Below are 17,412 nucleotides of genomic sequence, written 5' to 3'. Positions count from 1 at the left end.
GGAAGCAACCTAAGTGTCTGTCCATTGATAGACTAATGGAGAAAGAAGAGGTAGTACATAGAGACATGAAAACTCTACATGGCCCTACAAAAAGAATGAAATCTTGCCATCTGTGACAACATGCATGGACCAAAAGTGTACTATACTAAGTGAAATAAGTCAGACAGAGAAACACAAATACCATATAATTTCACATATATGTTGAATCTTCAAAGCAAACAAACAAAACAGAAACAAACTTGTAGATAGAACATTTTTGTGGTTGGCAGATGGGAGGGTGTCTTGGGGGGATGGGGGGAAAAGAAGAAGGGATTAAAATGAGCAAATTTCCAGTTATAAAACAATCACAGGGATGTAAAGTACGGCATAGGGAATATAGTGAGAAATATTGTAATAACTATGTGTGGTGTCAGAGGGTACTAGCTTTATTGGGGTGATCACTTCATAAGTCTTATAAATGTCTAATCACAATATGTTGTACACCTGATATGAATATAATATTGTGTCTTAACTGTAATTAAAAGTAAAAAGTTGTTTTTTAAAAATGACTTTAAGAAAAATTTTCTTTCACTAGCTCTGAATACTAAATAAAGATTTTTCTTATTGAACACAATGTTGCTTTTGAACAAAAACATGTCGATCACAGATCTATAGATATTAATTCAAGGGTTTTAATATAATCATTTCTACTATTATGGATTCTTTTTCTTAATACTGATCTTTGTACCTCATGATATCAGTCCCATTTAGCTAGAAGAAGCTATGTTCCCTCATATTAACCTTGTTAAACATTAAAGTGCTTTCCAACTGTTTAAATTCTGACTCATTTTTTCACTTTCCTCCAAAGGAATGAGCGAACAATCTGTTAGTGTCAGTTTAATTAGTGTTTCAATGATCCATGAATTTCACCTATGAGAAAAATGAAACTGGCAAACACATGGGTAAACTCCTTTAGACATTCTCTGGTGCTAATGAGCTCTCAAATTTTGTCATAGCTACTGGTAAACATGGCAAATCTCAACTTTTTACCTATGTGTAATACTTACAAAAAATGTTTGTTGAGGCAGCAGAGTAACATGGAAAATATATAATTTTGAGTCAATGAGCTTGACTTACGGTAAAACAAATTATTTACAGCTCTTAAGTCTCAGCCTCCAAATGTGTAAAATGGAGGTAATACTATTAAAATAAGGAGTTGTAAGAATTAAATGGTATAAAGTGAGTGGCTTAGAGTTTGGGCTATAGTAAATGCTGAAATAATGTTTGTAGGTCCTATAGCCTCAGCTATTCTAAGAGCTACGAGACCTCTGTTCAATATCCATATATCCATACCATAATTCAGTCCCCTCCTGAATACAGGAATTAGCAGCCAGAGTTGTATTCTGGAGATGGTCTTATGTTGCCCACTGTAGAAAACACTGCTACAAACATCTAGAAACAAAATGGATTAAACTAATGTAGGTTCTCCCTCTCCCACTACAAACATAGAACTGCTGAATAAATTGTAATCATTTTTAGAAAATATGTAGTGAAGGATAAAAGCAGAGAGAGGAGCAACAAAAACAATAATGAAGAAATTCTTTCAGTTTCTAAGAATGAAGAAACAAATTAAAGTCAGATGGATATACTGGAACTGAAGGTGAAGAAGCCCAAAGGATTTTGATTTTGGATAAAGGGTCTGGGATTACTTTTCTGTCCCCACATGGCTGTTAGGAGACATGATTTCAGGACTATGGAAGGCAGGGGCCTGGAAGTGAAACTCCTATAAAAAGCCTAGAGCCATCAAGAACTATACTATGTGTATAAAAGAAAACAAAAGGCGTATGCCCAGCAGCCTTGGGAAGAAACTACATGGAATTGTGGTGACTACAAAATAAAATTTTACATCAAAATTATCCAGGATCACAACTTCTGGGTTTTAGTAATGGGGGAGGTTTTGCTCCTATTAGATGAGCCATTCCACAGATAATGACTATAAATTCTGGAATATATATATAAAAGCTGCCTAAAGAACAGTCAAAAGCAAGCACACACTGGAAGGGAATTAATATTTGGAAGAAAGGAATGTTACTGTTTTTGTCTAAGGGCAGACCCAGTCCATGCCAGTTGGGTAACTAAAACTCAGAAAATCCATAATCCTCCTGGCTTGAAGAACCACAGAACAGGTTTCATGCCAATCACAAAAGCTTAAAAGTGAAGCGGGAAGTCCTGGAAAGAAGAGAGCCACACAGGGGGCGTGTCAAATTCTGCATACGCTAACCTTTGAATCATGCAGGCAAGGGGTACACTCCAAGGCAACTCAGATCATACTAAAATTACTCCAACAGAGATTTCTGCTACTGCCCACCACAGGGAATATAGAGTTTGTAGTATAAGTCCAGCCAAGTTAAATGCCTACTTTTTAAAAAATCCACAAAAAAACACAAATAAACAAAAAACTCTTGAAAGAAACATAACTGAATCCAGATTTCCTGCAAACTATTAGTCACATGTCACCTACACTTACTAGACATAGAAGAAAAAGAAACAGGTGATGTGTTCTGAAGAGAAATGGCTATTGATGGAGACCCATCCTGAGATGCTGAAATTAGTATCTGACAAGGATTTTTAAAGCAACTCTTATAACATGTTCAAGGACATAAAGGAAACAGCTTTTGATGAACAAACTAATAGAAAAAATCTCAGCAGGAAAAAAAAAGTCACTAGATGGGCTTAACATCAAAATGGCAATGACAGAAAGAGCCAGTGAACTTGAAGACAGACCAATAGAATCGGTCCAATCTGAAGAACGAAGGGGAAGAATGACTTCTAAAATATGAACAGACAAGATTAAACTCTAATGTCTAGGGATGCACACTCAGGTGACAAAATTATAATGAAACCCAAGGGTAGTGATGGTTGTGGGGATCAGGGGGTGGCACTGAGACAGAGCATGTGGGGAGAGCTTCCAGAGTGGCTGGCAAAAGTCTGTTTCTTGACCTGAGTAGAGGTTACAGAAGTGTATGATTTATAATTATGCACTAAGCTATCCATTGGGCCCTGGACTTCCCCCCACCCATGCATGTTCTCCTGTTACTTTAAATAGCCCCTCCTCCACTTCTCTGCATGATGAGACTTTCCACACTCACTCTTGCTAACACTTTCCTGGCTCTCCTCCACCCCTCCCGCAAAGGTACAGGTAACATCTCTCTTGACTAAGCCTTGCAGCACTTGGCTTCTATGTCTCTGGTGGCATAGAAGTATCTCAGAAGTTTGGGAGCATGCCTCATGTTCTCTGTGATACTGTAAACTTTTAGGGACAAGAAGCTGGGTCATCCCCATTAATATAATTAATATACAAGAAGCTTATTGGTCATCCCCAATAAGCACTCAAAACTCTTAGCTGGATTTAAAAAATTACTAGTCAATTAAAAATTAGGTGAGAACTTTGAATCTACTGGGTTTAACCTGTTACAAGATCCCCATGTTCAGCCGCCACTCCTCTCCCCCAATCCATCCTTATTCACTCCTTTGGCTTATCTGGAACCAAGGTACAGGCCCTGAGTAGCCACCTGGGTTAAAAACATGGGTTTTTAATTCTGGCTTTGCCTTTTATGAGTCTTATGACTAGTAACCTCTTGCATTACTTATATTGCTCTGGGTCTCTCTGAACCTCAGTTCTATCACCTGTAAAATGAGGCTAACTTTACCTAATAGGATGGTCGAGTACTGCATGTAAAGTACTTAACCCAGAACCTGACTCAAAGTAAGAACTCAATACATAGTTGATATTATAAATATTATGGTTACTATTAGTGCCATTACTAGGAAAGGCACATCAATCATCAAATACTGATACGCTAGCCAAGTGAAGTGAAAAAAATAAAACATTGGTAACAGACACTAACCCAGAAAAATAGGAAATTCAATGCATTTGTCATTCCTTTCCTCTCCATCATACAAATCCCAGAATGACCATGTTTTGAACTTGTGTCCAGCCTCTCCAATCCCATCCCCATGACTAGCATCACTATGTGATCACAGTCCACTTTCTCCTCTGAGCCTGGATATGGTCTCCTAATTCTTCTAACCTCTGCATGTCAGAGGCTTTAAGCTCCTTGTCTTCTCTGAAAGAAATCAAGTCTGATCTATCTCATGTCTTTAGCATTTGTTAGAAGAAATTGATTAAATTAAGAGTTAATCATACCATCAATGGCCACTATTTTACTGTGTGTGTGTGCGCGCGTGCGTGCACACGCTATCCAATTCAATGAACCTGTATGGCACATGTATTTGGTGGTAGACACTGGGTAAGAACTGAGGATACAATCTTTAGAGTGATGAAATCAGGATTCAACATCTGGTCAGTAACATCTATCACACATGATAAACTTGTTATTTATTTGGTCCAACCCCTTCAATGCACTAAGAGGAAAGAGGCCCAGGGTCACGCAGAGAAAGCAGAGGCGAGCCTAGAACTCTTTTGTGCCCTGCATGCTCGCACAAGTCTGTTTCAGGAGTAGACTTTTTCCCATATAATGCAGCTTTGGACCATAACCAAGGTGTGTAAGAATGACGACCAGACAGACAGGATAAACCACTTCTGTCTCAGCTGCAGCCAGACTCTGCTCAGTGGGTGTGGACAGGCTGCCAGCCTCACTGGTTCTTGCGCAAGAAACAGCCACTCCTGTGACTGTGACTAAGGAACAGAGCTATTCCAGTGACACCTGACTCCGCCACATCTGGATCTCATCAATGCTAACGAGAAATGGCAAACTGAAAGACAGCCTGTCAGACTTCAGTGAACGGCAGAGAGGCAGTATGTACCAGCCGGCCTGGCAAGCCAGCTTGCTTTCCAATCGGGGGTTTCTCAAGCAACTCAGGATGATGGTAAATCACTCAGTAGGTATTTACTGAGCAACCACAATGTACTGAGCACCGTGCTAGGCTCTGGGGATACAAAACGGCCTCATGCATTTTACCGCACCGTGAAAACACGGGCTTTGGGGAAGGAATTTCTCATTACTCCTCTCCTTACCCTATGTATTTGCCTCCTTCCCAACAAAACTGGAGAAGAGGGCTCCTCCTCCCACCTCTCCTGTCTCCCATCTGTGTTTGTTTCCAATCCTCCTCTCAACACGCCATTAATCAACTCCCTTATCAACCTCCCCTGCTTTCATGGTTTTCTCCTACGACCATTAAAACATTCTCAAGCATCTCAATTACATGTATGTTCCCCTCTACCCCTCACTTCTCTCTCGCTGTGACTTCATAATCAAGCTTTCAAAGGTATTATGTTTCTTTGTTCAGCTGGACTAACCAAACATGCTCCATGCTGTCTGACCGCTCAGCCTCCCTAAGGGCCACTCTCTCTCCGCTTTGCCTTCCTCCAATTTCCTCCTTTGCCTAATTAAAGCCTATCATTCATTCAGATTTGCCTCAGGACCATCTCCTCCAGCAAGCCTGCCCTGGCCTCCCAGGCTGGTTTGGATGCCTCTCCTCAGTGCTTGTACAGCATCTCGGTAAGTTCATTGAGAACATTCCTTCCCATCTGGCCTGTTTCCTCTAGAAGATTCTCAGTTCCCCGAAGGGAGAGGTCACCTCTAGATCCTTAGTTCCTAGTGACTACTGAGCTCTCAGTAACTGTTTGAGGACCAAAGGAGAAATGAATAAATATGAATAAGTCCTAGAACAGCTCACAGTACAGGCGAAACAGGGAACCCGTGCATAATGCTTTCCAGATTACAAAACACTTTTCACATGTGCATTTTATTTGATTTTTCCTAATCCTATAGGGCAAACAGCATTATTTTTAAACCTCATTTCAGCTGAAGAAGCAATGATTCAAAATGATTAAGAGGTATGACTGAGGCCATACTGTGTAAGAGCTTGATCTGAGACTCAGATTCTGACCCTGAACTTCACATTCCTTGCTTTCCATTCCCTGTAAGCTCTTCTCTTTGTATTCAAATGTACAAAATACTCCATAAACTCTCTGCATTGCAACCTGATATCTGGAAACTAGTCTTCTTGCCTTGTGCTGAACCAAACTACTTATTAGAAGGAACATAAATTAACTCCACTTAATTTTGACAAAGGAAATAAATCCGGAAAAGGAAATAACACAGCCAGAACAACAGAGATACCACTTCCACCTTCCTTCGGTGGGATGGATGACCAAAAATTATACACTCCCACCAAACTTGAAAAAAAATCTCAAAAATAGGGCTTATGATGAAATGGTGACAGATCTTCCCTGTGACTCCCTCATTATTAAAACCAGGTAATCACCATCCTATCTGGTGGAACAGCAGTGAAAGCAGGTTTAACCAAGAACACCTTTGATAGACAACAACTACTGAATCCAACAAGCTGTTAATGCTCCCTGAGTCCCTCCAGGCCTCATGCCCTGTTCATCCAGCCCACAGCACATGATCCATCACTCTGACTCCTCTCTTGCTGAAAATCTTGACTCACTTGTCCTATTGTCCTTACATTGCCATCATCTGGAAAAACTCAACCCTGGGCTAATCCAACGATCTGTCTTCTGGGCTCCTACCCCCAGTTTCCAAACATGAATGTAGAAAAAGCATTCTGTTGCATGGACTAGTGTTTATGGACTCCAGCCTCAGCTGAGCCTGCCCAGCTATCTCTTTTTTTTACCCCCCTTTCAAGGCCAACATCTTAGTAAAGTTGTCTGCTACCTCTTTATAGTTCATCACTCCTCCCTCATTTCTCAATGCATTGCAACTGGCTTCCACCTCTACACTCTACCGACTTTCCCACCTGAATATTGTGCAATCCTTCCCCATTCTTATCTCACTTAAACCTTTTGTTGCATAACTCTTGACTCTATTCTTCTCAAGAGTCCCTTCTCTTGACTTTCACGTTTCCACACGCTTCTAGTTTTTCTACTTCCTCGCCAGCCACTGAGGTGGAATCTTCCTTGAAGCTGTTCTTTTGTTCAACATGTACATGCTAGTATTCTTCAGGATCCTAGGGTCATTCTTTCCCACTCTGCCCACCTGTCAGGGTGATCCATTTCATTCTAATCGTTACAATATGTGCTGGTGTTTCCTTTTCTTGCTGTTCCCATGGCTCCCAGGTAACATCACCATTGAGTATACCCCCTTCTTCTTGGCTTCTGTCTCCCTTAAAAGGCTAGGAGCTCCCTGAAAGCAGAGGCCATCCTTGTATTCCCAGTTACTAGTATCCCCTGGGCTTTCAGTTACTGTTTCCAGCCTTGTTCTTCTTCCTAAACTTCAGATCTATAGAGCCAACTGCCTATGAACGTCCCTACTGGGCACACTTAATATGCTCAAAATAGAATTCATCATCTCCCACAGTCCAAAACTTTTCCTCTTCCTATGTTTCCATCCTGAATGAATTGAAAACATAATCTAGCCGGCTGCCTAAACCAAATCCTGGCATTCATCCTTAGCAGTTGTCTTTCCCTAACTCTCTCTATCCAGTCAACGAATGAGTCCTGCCAAATTCTAAATATCTCTTCAATGTGACCACTATATTTTATCTCTATAACCATGGCAGGTTGAAGGAAACAATAAGAAAAGTGCAGGATAGCTGGGCACAGGGCACAGAGCAGGTGATGGGAAAGCATTTTGACTTTAACTCAAAGGTCTCCATTCACCACCTCCCATCCCTGCTCTTGATGAGGGAGGCCTGGAGCTACACGGTACTCAATAAGAGTAAGCTTGGGCTGCCCAAAACAAGGTTTGTAGAATAAGGAACATCCCTTTCAATTGTTTATTTTCTTATCTCCCAGCTAAGCAATGGTGTTCTTTCTCAAGTAAAAAGGACACAGGGCTAAATAGAAAACCGGCTCTGCTCTCTTTACAAGAGTCACTACAGTGAACGATGATCCCCAGAGGAGTTTCAACCATGTGAAGTAAGGCCTTAGTGGGACCATCAGAGTTCGGTACTGTCACATTTGGGAAACAATGCGATACTTCAGGTAAACGAGCTAAACTGGGTATTCGGAGGGTGAGGGTTAGGAAGAAGTAAGGATAGAGGAGTAATGAGAAACATACCAGGCTCGATGACACATGGCATCGTTGACAGATATTGATTCATCATGAAAACAGCACTAATATAAAGTTAATGAAAAGCCACAATGTAATCAGGAAGTGCCTAAGTTAGCAGCTCTAAGAGTTCATTGTTATGGCACCTATATTTACCAAAAACTGTTAAGTTGTAACAAAAGCCATTGAAGAAATAGTAATATGGAGGGATTTGGACATACACAGTAGAAAGACAGAAGAAAAATGTACTTGCAAATATCTACAAAGACAATTCCGTGCCTATACTAAAACTTTTGCACTATACATTTTAAATGGGTGAATCTTAGAGTTTGCAAATTATTTCCCAATGAAGCTGTTATTGTTTTTTGTTTGTTTTTTTAAAAATATATTTTATTGATTTTTTACAGAGAGGAAGGGAGAGAGATAGTTAGAAACATCGATGAGAGAGAAACATCGATCAGCTGCCTCCTGCACATCTCCCGCCGGGGATGTGCCCGCAACCCAGATACATGCCCTTGACCGGAATCGAACCTGGGACCTTTCAGTCCACAGGCCAACGCTCTATCCACTGAACCAAACCGGTTTCGGCTGTTGTTTTTTTAAAAAAGATCTGCACAGAGTCCGGCCAGTGTTGCTCAGTAGTTGAGCATTGACCTATGAACCAGGAGGTTATGGTTGATTCACAATCAGGGCACATGCCCAGGTTGTGGGCTTGATCCCCAGTGCAGAAGGCAGCCAATTGATTATTCTTTCTCATCATTGATGTTTCTATCTCTCTCTGCCTCTCCCTTCCTCTCTGAAATCAATAAAAATATTTTTAAAAGATCTGCAAAGATACATAAATAATGAACAGAGTTGTAAAAAAAGATCAATCAACATATATCAATGCTTAAAGGAAGAAGAGGCAATTTTCCTTGTTCCCAATGAAGAATAATCAGCAGAAAAAACTACTTCTATATTTCTTATTACAAAAATAGACGCCCCCCACAAAAAAAACACATTATCAAAACATTTTTTAAAAGCAATCTGTCAATGCCTACATTCAATTTTGCTTTAACTCCACTGTTTTCACTATCTGAAGGCTCTGTTCAGTGAGATTATCATGTTTTCACAAACACAGCATCACACTGGGGAGTTTTCACCAAACCAATATCTTTTTTAAAAATTACAAAAGTATGCATCACACAGAGAACTATTGTAAGCTCAAAAAAGAAAAAAGAAATAGGCTCACAAATCTCAATAACTAGAGAAATAATTAGGTAAAGAAAAGGTAAATTCTGGGTCAGTGATCATTTCCTTTTCAAGACAGGGTTCCAAGGAAAAGTACAAAAGGTGGATGGAAAGTAGAAGTGCCAGCTCCTCACAGGCACACATGCATTTGTGCTGGTTGGAAAAGAGTCAAGGTGAGCCTTCTTTCGTCTGTATTTAAAAAACAACTAAGATGCAAAGACAGAGTCCTTTCAAAATTGCTTTAAAGAGGTAGATGCCCAAGTAGAAGGCAGTTGTATGCTCAGAATTTGAGCCATTAGAATAGAAATTGATTATGCCTGTCCTTTGATACCACTTAGTTCTGGCTGATTAAGCAAAACAATTCAGCTGATAAAAGCAAAACAAAAACCTATCCTTTAACTTCTATCCTCGGAGATAACTCACACAAACCCAAGAAACCAAACATAACTCACTTTTGGTTTTGAAGGTTAGAACTCATCAAATCCACTGTGACTCAGCACACAGGCTTCGCTTAAAGTTGCCTGAACCAGGTTTGCATAATATGGTTACACATCGTAAGAAACAGCCAAAGAGCACATAGAAAGAATTAGGCAGGAAGGGCCCTGCCCTTGGAGATTAAAGTTTTAGATCTAATCTTGACTCCAGGGGTTCCCCCCCAACACCTCCACTCCTGCTACCAAGTAAACCAATTCAATTCCTGTTGAAATTAAAGAGGTACTTTTCATGTTTACCTACCTACCCTAACATTCCAAGCATGCAGTTGGCATTGAATAAATGCTTTCTAGCTTACATTTAACAAGCACTTACTAAGTACTCTATATGTATTATATCATTTCAACATCATAATCTTATATAATAAAAGGGTAATATGCAAATAGACCAAATGGCAAAACACCCGAACAGCCAATCAAAGAGTAATAGGCTAATGATATGCTAAGGCTGCTCAACTGCTCACTATGACATGCACTGACCACCAGGGGGCAGATGCTCCAACTGGAAGGTTAGCTTGCTGCTGGGGTCCGGCCGATCCGGACTGAGTGAGATGGGCTGGACACGCCCTGGAGCCCTCCCACGGACCCTCCCCAGCCCAATCGTGCACCAGTGGGGTCCCTCAGCCTGGCCTGCACCCTCTTGCAATCTGAGACCCCTCAGGGGATGTCAGAGAGCCAGTTTCAGCCCCATCCTGCAGGCTACTCCCTGTGGAAGGGCACCAGATGCAGGGCTCATGGCTGGCCTCTCCCGATCCGGACTGATTGGGCGTGAACCCGCAGCAGGCACAGTGGGGCTGGGATGAGCGGGAGGGGCAGGTAGGAGCTGCAGGCAGTGTTGGACTGAAGGTTTCGGCCTGATCCCTGCAGGCCACCAAGAGGGACCCCACCCGTGCATGAATTCGTGCACCGGGCCTCTACTAACCTTATAAAGTAGATTTTTATATTATCTGCATGTCACAATTACAGAAACTAAGGTTTAGAGAGATTAGTAATATGCCATATGAGTCAACTGTTGGGTGGCAGAGAGAGGACTGCAGGGCTAAGGTTCTTAATCCAGGTGCACTGCTGTTCTCTCTGAACTCAACTGGGCACCTTCCCCCCCCACCCCCCCCCCACCCCCGCCCCAAGTAAGCATCATCATCAATGAACACGTGAGGCTGTTTCACTTAAAGTTTGCTTTATCGCTCACCTTTTCCCACCACCTATCTCTCTAGGAGAATTGAGATCCTTGTTACTCAAAGTGTGGTCCGTGGACCTGGAGCACAGGCATCATCGTGAAGCTGGTTGGAGATGCAGAACCTGAGCCCCATCGCAGAATCAGAATCTGCATTTTACCAACATACCCCGGTGATGCCTATGGACAACATTGGAAGGGCACTGGTTTAGACCAGCTCCAAACGACCTATTTGATTTAATGGAAGGAAGAAAGGAGGTCTGAGAAGGAAAAATGTGACAGAAGTGTGAACAAAAGCAACTTGCTATGGCTGTGTCAGGACCTCACTGATTTATAAAATTATAAATCATAAAGGACCTATAAAGATCCCCAGGGATCATAAACGCAAAACTGAAACTATAGGGGTATACCTGTAGTTCCTCTCCCTTCTAAAACTTCAAAACCTGTGTCTTTGGAAGCATGCCTCTTGAAGCACATAAAAATATATGAAGTCTTTGGCAAATACTGAATCACATTTATCAGGCCGAGAGTCGAGCTGTGCTATGAATTGATAACACTCAAGATCTGTAATATCTGCCACCTTCGGCCACAATCCTGGAGTCACTTCTTATCAAGGTAACTTCATCCTTTTAAGCATTAACACATGTTTAAAGCATTGAACACTAAAGTAAACTTAAATTTTAGTTTAAGTAAACTTAAATTTAAGTAAACTTAAATTTTAAACTTGAACTATTTCAGTATGGCCTGTGGTTTTCTTTTTCAGTGGCACACCGACATTTTGCAGAAAGTGGCCTGTATTTTTAGCCAAATGTGCAGACAGTGACCATCCTCTCACAAGAGATCTGAGTTAAGCTGGGCCATGAGTCAGAATCTAAAGAAGCATTTGAGGGAGTTAACTTCTGTTCAGTATTTCAGACCTGTTAAACGGAGTTATGAAACCAAATAACCGCATTTAAAAGCTATGCGCATAACTTAAAGTGGTCTTAGTAGAAGGTAAGATGTGTATTTGACTTTTTCCTTTATTCCTGTTTTAAAAATGAAAAGAATATTTATTTCCTAGTTGCAATGCTATGGAACTAAGAGAATATATTGTACAGGGGTGGAAATTCCTTCTCTTCCTCCTTTTTTTTTTTTTTTTTTTCCTTTTGCCATTTGAAATCTACTAGGCAGTTTCTTCTCCTTAAAGCCTTCAATTATACATTCTTGACACTTCCTACTTCCTCCCTGTCTTCATCTAGGGAGAAGTAGAACAAGTAGAATGGACTTCTTGATAATTAATCATCCAGTTATCTCCTAGAAGGCGTGCCATCAACCACAATGGATCTAAAAAACAAACAAACTGCTTTTAATTCTCTACCCACTTATTGTTACTGTCATGAATCAGCCTCTGGATTTTCAATAAACCACATCAAACAACTCAGGGTTTTACAATAAAAGAAAAAAGAAAGACATGGGCCTGCTCAGAGTCAGAGGGCAAGCAGGAAGCAGAGCAAAGTTTAGGGCAGTGCGTCCCCGAGGATTCTGACTGAGAGCTGAGTCCAGAGGCCACAGAAACAGGAGGTGTATACTAACTATGAGGAAGCAATGACGGGGTAACCCTACCTGGGTCATCCCAGGATGGGGGCTGCCTCCTGAGGAATCCCAGGAGAGAATTAAATGCATGAGTTTCCCACAACAGGCCCAAATTCCCAGTCCAAATAAGACCAGTAATAGGTTACATTAAAAACTCGGAACAAGTGCGCTAATCCAACCTCACTGCTGGTGGCATTGTTAATGCATCTGCCACTTTCAGGCATAATTTAGTAATATGTTTGTAGAGTCACAAAAACCGTTATCCTCTTTGATCTGGTAATAACACTCTAAAAAAATGGGGAAAGGGACATGCAGGAAGTTGTTCACCAGCAAGAATAAAAGTAGATGCCTGCATTGAGGTCTAAATACACAAGTACAGGCTGGGGTTGCCTGGGCTGACAGCTGTTTTTTGAGAAAGCCTTGGGAAGTTGGGATGAGCCAACCTCAGCACAGGGCTCCTTGGGAGGGAGTAGCATGAACAGAGGGAGCTCACAGTGCAATCAGCTGAGCTGGGTGTGAGTCCCGGTTCTCAATTCCACAGACGTGGCAAGTTATTCAAATTCCACAAGCTTGGTTTACTCATCTATAGAATGACGATAGCATACTTCCATGATTCTAAGATGTACTTTCTGTCCCCCTCCCCCACACACATGTGCAAACTTTTTCTGAAACTGACATGACTCCTGCACTTCCTGTCTACATTTAATAGGATGGTATTTTCCTTGTCTATTTTCTCTGAAAAACTGAAATTTAATTGATGGTGTGTCTTGCCATTAATAGTGTCCTAGAATCAAGGAAATACAATAGCAATGCCCATCTCTATATTGTTATGAAGATTAAATGACATAACATATGTAAGGCACTTTGACACACTACCTTGAAAATAGTAACTGCTTAAAAAGTGACATGTGTTATTATTATTGGTGAAAGGTCTGATGCTTTCTTGGGATACATTATCAGAAGGGCAGCATCCAAGAAAGCAGCCGGCAATCCCAGTCTGCTAGTAGGTTTACCATGGATAGTCAGAGAATAAGGACCAAGTTGGAGAAGAGTCTGAAAAGCATACATTATGAAAAATGGTTGAAAAAAATCTGAGCTGTTAGGCTGAACAAAAATGAGAGGCCCTTCAAACATCTCAAGACCTATGGGTGTCAGTAGATGTTTCCTCTGAGGTTCCAGGGGAGAGAGCTGGAACTCAAGGATGGATAGTCCATAGAGGCCAGTGGCACTTCAGCATCAAAGACAACTTTCTAACATGTTGAGCTCTCTAGGAATGAAAGAGCCCTAGGAAATGGAGAGCTTCCTAAAACAGGAAGCATGCCATCAGCGCCTGGATGGCGTCAGTTCAGCACTCTAGAATTCCATGCCTGACTCTTCCTCCTCCAGACTAGACCTCTGGGGGCCACTCAGAGTGGAATTGCTCCCAGGCCTCCATTAGCACAGGCTGAGGGGAGGGAAAATTAGCACTAAAGTGGCAAAAAGGGTAGGGAGAAGAAGATGAATTCATTAGGTTGTCTGGCAAGACTCAGTTTGGATGTTGAGGACCTGCAAATTCAAACTCAAGTGGCAAGAGGCAGTATCTCTAGGGGCCATGGAGTGGAGAAATATGAAGTCTAGCCCTTAAAGTAGGCATTTTGCAAGTCCTGAAGACAGATACCACCATCAACACAGCTGACTTATTCCATGTAGAATGTTCCAGTTGGAGTCTAATGAGTCCATATAAGGTGGAAAAAGTAAAGGGATTAAGAAAATAAACAAAAAAAACTCATAGACACAGACAACAGTATGGTATTACCAGAGGGAAAGGGCAGTGGGGGAAGAGAAAAATGAGGGTAAAGGGGGTATAAATGCTTATGAAAGCAGACTTGACTTGGGGTAGTGAAAACATAATACAGATAACGTATTATAGAATTGTATACCTGAAACCTACATAATTTTACTAACTAAAGCCACACTCAATAAATTCAATAAAAATTAAAAAGTAATCTCCAATTAAAACTATTTTAATTTAAAACAATAGTATATTCAGCAAATCCCATATTAGATGAGTTTATAAAAGTATGTACTACTACCTCTTCTCTTGTCAATCAAATTCTGTGAAAATTTTGTCAAAATTGTAATCAAATATTTAGCTTCTATAAAAGCATGTTTTCTATTTACAATTATAATAGGTACTATTAATTTTTAAAAGTCTATTCTTTTATCATTAAAAAAAGGGAGATGCAGACCAGTTGTATGAATTACAGCAAACTCTTGGTGAGATCCACATTCTTTCCTTCACATGTAGGCCAGCTTTCTTATTGGCACAATTACATACTTTTTCTTAAATTAACCCTCTATCCACAAAAAAGAAAATGAAATCACAATGAGATACCACTAAAATAATTACCCCTTTATCTATGCATTGCAGAGAAAACCTCTACCCATACTCTATGAAAAACTGCCAAGATCTCAGATTAGAAGAGAAGTATAACTTTGGACTATATCTTTCGTCAGCATTCACTTAAATACTGGTAGTAAGCTTACTGTGGACTTTGTGATTCAACCGCATTGTCAGTTCTACAATCAGTTTATCTAAATCTCTCTGAGCAAAGGTGCTGGGTATCAGCCTTGTCCAACAAACAAGCATCTTGCTTACATTGGGCAATCAGTGGGTAGTTTTACCAAGTCAAAATGAATGGCACAGTAAGGTCTTCATCACAGTCTTACGCCCCAGATTATGCTACTTTTGGTCCTCAGTTTATCAAGGTTCATCTACACATCTTTTGTCCAAAGACATCTATAATAATAAAAGCATAATATGCAAATCAACCAAACAACTGAATAGCAGAACAATGGTCCAGACAACCTTCTGGACAACCACACTATGACACGCACTGGTGCCAGGCTTGCCAAGGCAGGTGCAATGCGATTAGTCAGGGGGCCCCACCATAGCCCTGTGATCGCCCCGCAGAGTGAGGCCCAGGCTGCCGGCAGGGCAATCGATGGTGGGGGGGAGCTCCGTGATCGCCCCAAAGAGGGAGTCCCAGGCCACCCTCTGGCGTTGATCAATCTTGGAGTCCTGACCAAGTGGGTGGAGCCTCCCTCTGCTGGGCGATTGGTCCTGGAGCAGAGGCCTAGACCACCCAGCCCTGATAGGCCCTGATCGCTGGCCAGGCCTAGGGACCCTACCTGAGGGGTCCTGGATTGTGAGAGGGAGCAGGCAGGGCTGAGGGACACTCCCTCCCACCCCACTACACACACACACACACACACACACACACACACACACACCCTGTGCACAAATTTCGTGCACCAAGCCTCTAGTTTCTTATAATTGACTAGAGGCCTGGTGCGCGAATTCATGCATGGATGGGGTCCCTCGGCCTGGCTGGTGAGTGGGGTGATCGGGGCATCTCGTCCAGTCCCAATCAGGGCCACAGGAGGTTGGCTGTCTGGGGAGAGGGGCTCAGAGGGGGAGGGACTGCAGGAGTTTGGCCAGCCATGGGAGGTTGGCTGTGGGAGCACACTGACCACCAGGGGGCAGCTACTGCATTGAGCATCTGCCCCCTGGTGGTCAGTGTGCATCTTAGCGACTGGTCGACTGGTTGTTCTGGTAACGGTCGCTTAGGCTTTTATATACTTACTAGAGGTCCGGTGCATGGAAATTTGTGCACTGAGGTGGGGGTCCCTCAGTCCGGCCTGCCCCCTTTCACAGTCCGGGAATCCTCAGGGAATGTCCTACTGATAGCTAAGCCACAGTCTGGCCTCCCTCTGTGGGAGGCAACCGGACCAATCAGGGGAAGGCGATGCCCCCATCACACCATTGCTGCTGCCACTGCCAGCTACTGTGGTTGCCTGAGCCTCGGCCCTCACAGCCACCGCGGCTGCCTGGTTCTTGGCCAAGCCTTCATAGCAGCAGCTGCCATCCGCAGCTTGCCTGAACCTCAGCCCGGCTCTTGCAGTAGCAGCCGCTGTGGCTTTGTCCGGAAGGACGTCTGGTCTAATTAGCGTATTACCCTTTTATTAGTATAGATGTAGATACCTCTGTAAAACCAGATATAGTTAGGAATCCATATGAGGTAAGATCAAAATTCTTACTTCCGCTGTATTGACCTTGGATCAGGTGCTAGGATGGGGTCTAAGAGACCAAAGGTCAATAGCTCTCCATCAGGGACTCACAGTCTGGGGTGGGGTCGGGGGGCAGGCTTTTAACAGTTAATGTTCAGAATGTGAAAAGAAGCGAAGTGGAGACCTGAGGAGGAAATGCTCAATCTGGGGGTTGGGGAAAGTTACTGCTGGAAAGGCACATTGGAAAGGGATCCTGAAGACCACGTAGGAGTTCACTGAGCATGCTCAAAAGGGGAGCACATTCCAGAAAAAGGAGCAGTAAAAAAATAACCCCGATATCTAAGCAAGAGAGCAAAGTAGAGTGAGGACCATGATAATTATCTTCAGATCTCTGGGCAACTACCCATACTCTACGAAAAACTGTCAAGATCTCAGATTAGAAGAGAAGTATAACTTTGGACTATATCTTTTTATCAGCATTCCCTTAAATACTGGTATTAATCTGACTGTGGACTTTGTGATTCAACCACATTGTCAATTCTACAATCAGTTTATCTAAATCTCTGGGGAACTATCTGACTAGGCATTTGTTTCTCCCATGTCGAAGGTACTATGAAAATCAAGGGGAGGAGGGTACCTACAAGAGTGTACATTTCAGTTTAATATGTATAAGAACATTCCAGAAAGCAGAACCATTAAACAAAGAAACTAGTTGCTTTGAGCAGGCAAGTTTACATCATAATTATATAGATTAGAGTCCATTTGGTTCTAATTCTAGTTCAGTTCCTGGTAAGTGCTTAATAAATAGTAGCTATACACATTGTGAGATGTGGGACTCACCTTCACATTGTAAGTTCCAACACCACACCAGCTGACA

General features: G+C 42.1%; 1 protein-coding gene across 8 annotated transcripts in view; it reads right to left on the bottom strand.

The window, feature by feature from the left end:
- Positions 1–17,412, bottom strand: part of PLD1 (phospholipase D1) — a 198,297-nt gene that overhangs the window by 117,469 nt on the left and 63,416 nt on the right. The window contains exon 1 of one of the 8 annotated variants that reach the window (XR_004973898.1): positions 9,701–10,103. The exons of 4 other annotated variants lie outside the window; for them this stretch is intronic. Coding sequence is in view for 3 of the 4 variants with exons in the window: in XM_036348124.1 (XP_036204017.1) it covers positions 9,701–9,726 (26 nt within the window). In the remaining variant the exon portion in view is untranslated. Of the gene's footprint in view, positions 1–9,700; positions 10,104–17,412 lie in introns of those variants that run through there. 3 more of the 8 variants (XM_036348124.1, XM_036348131.1, XM_036348130.1) reach the window with 3 other exon arrangements.

Source organism: Myotis myotis, unplaced genomic scaffold (assembly GCF_014108235.1).
Source record: "Myotis myotis isolate mMyoMyo1 unplaced genomic scaffold, mMyoMyo1.p scaffold_m19_p_2, whole genome shotgun sequence".
Lineage (NCBI taxonomy): Eukaryota > Metazoa > Chordata > Mammalia > Chiroptera > Vespertilionidae > Myotis > Myotis myotis.
Note: the sequence above shows the minus strand (reverse complement) of the source record. Positions and strands in the feature narration are given on the sequence as shown.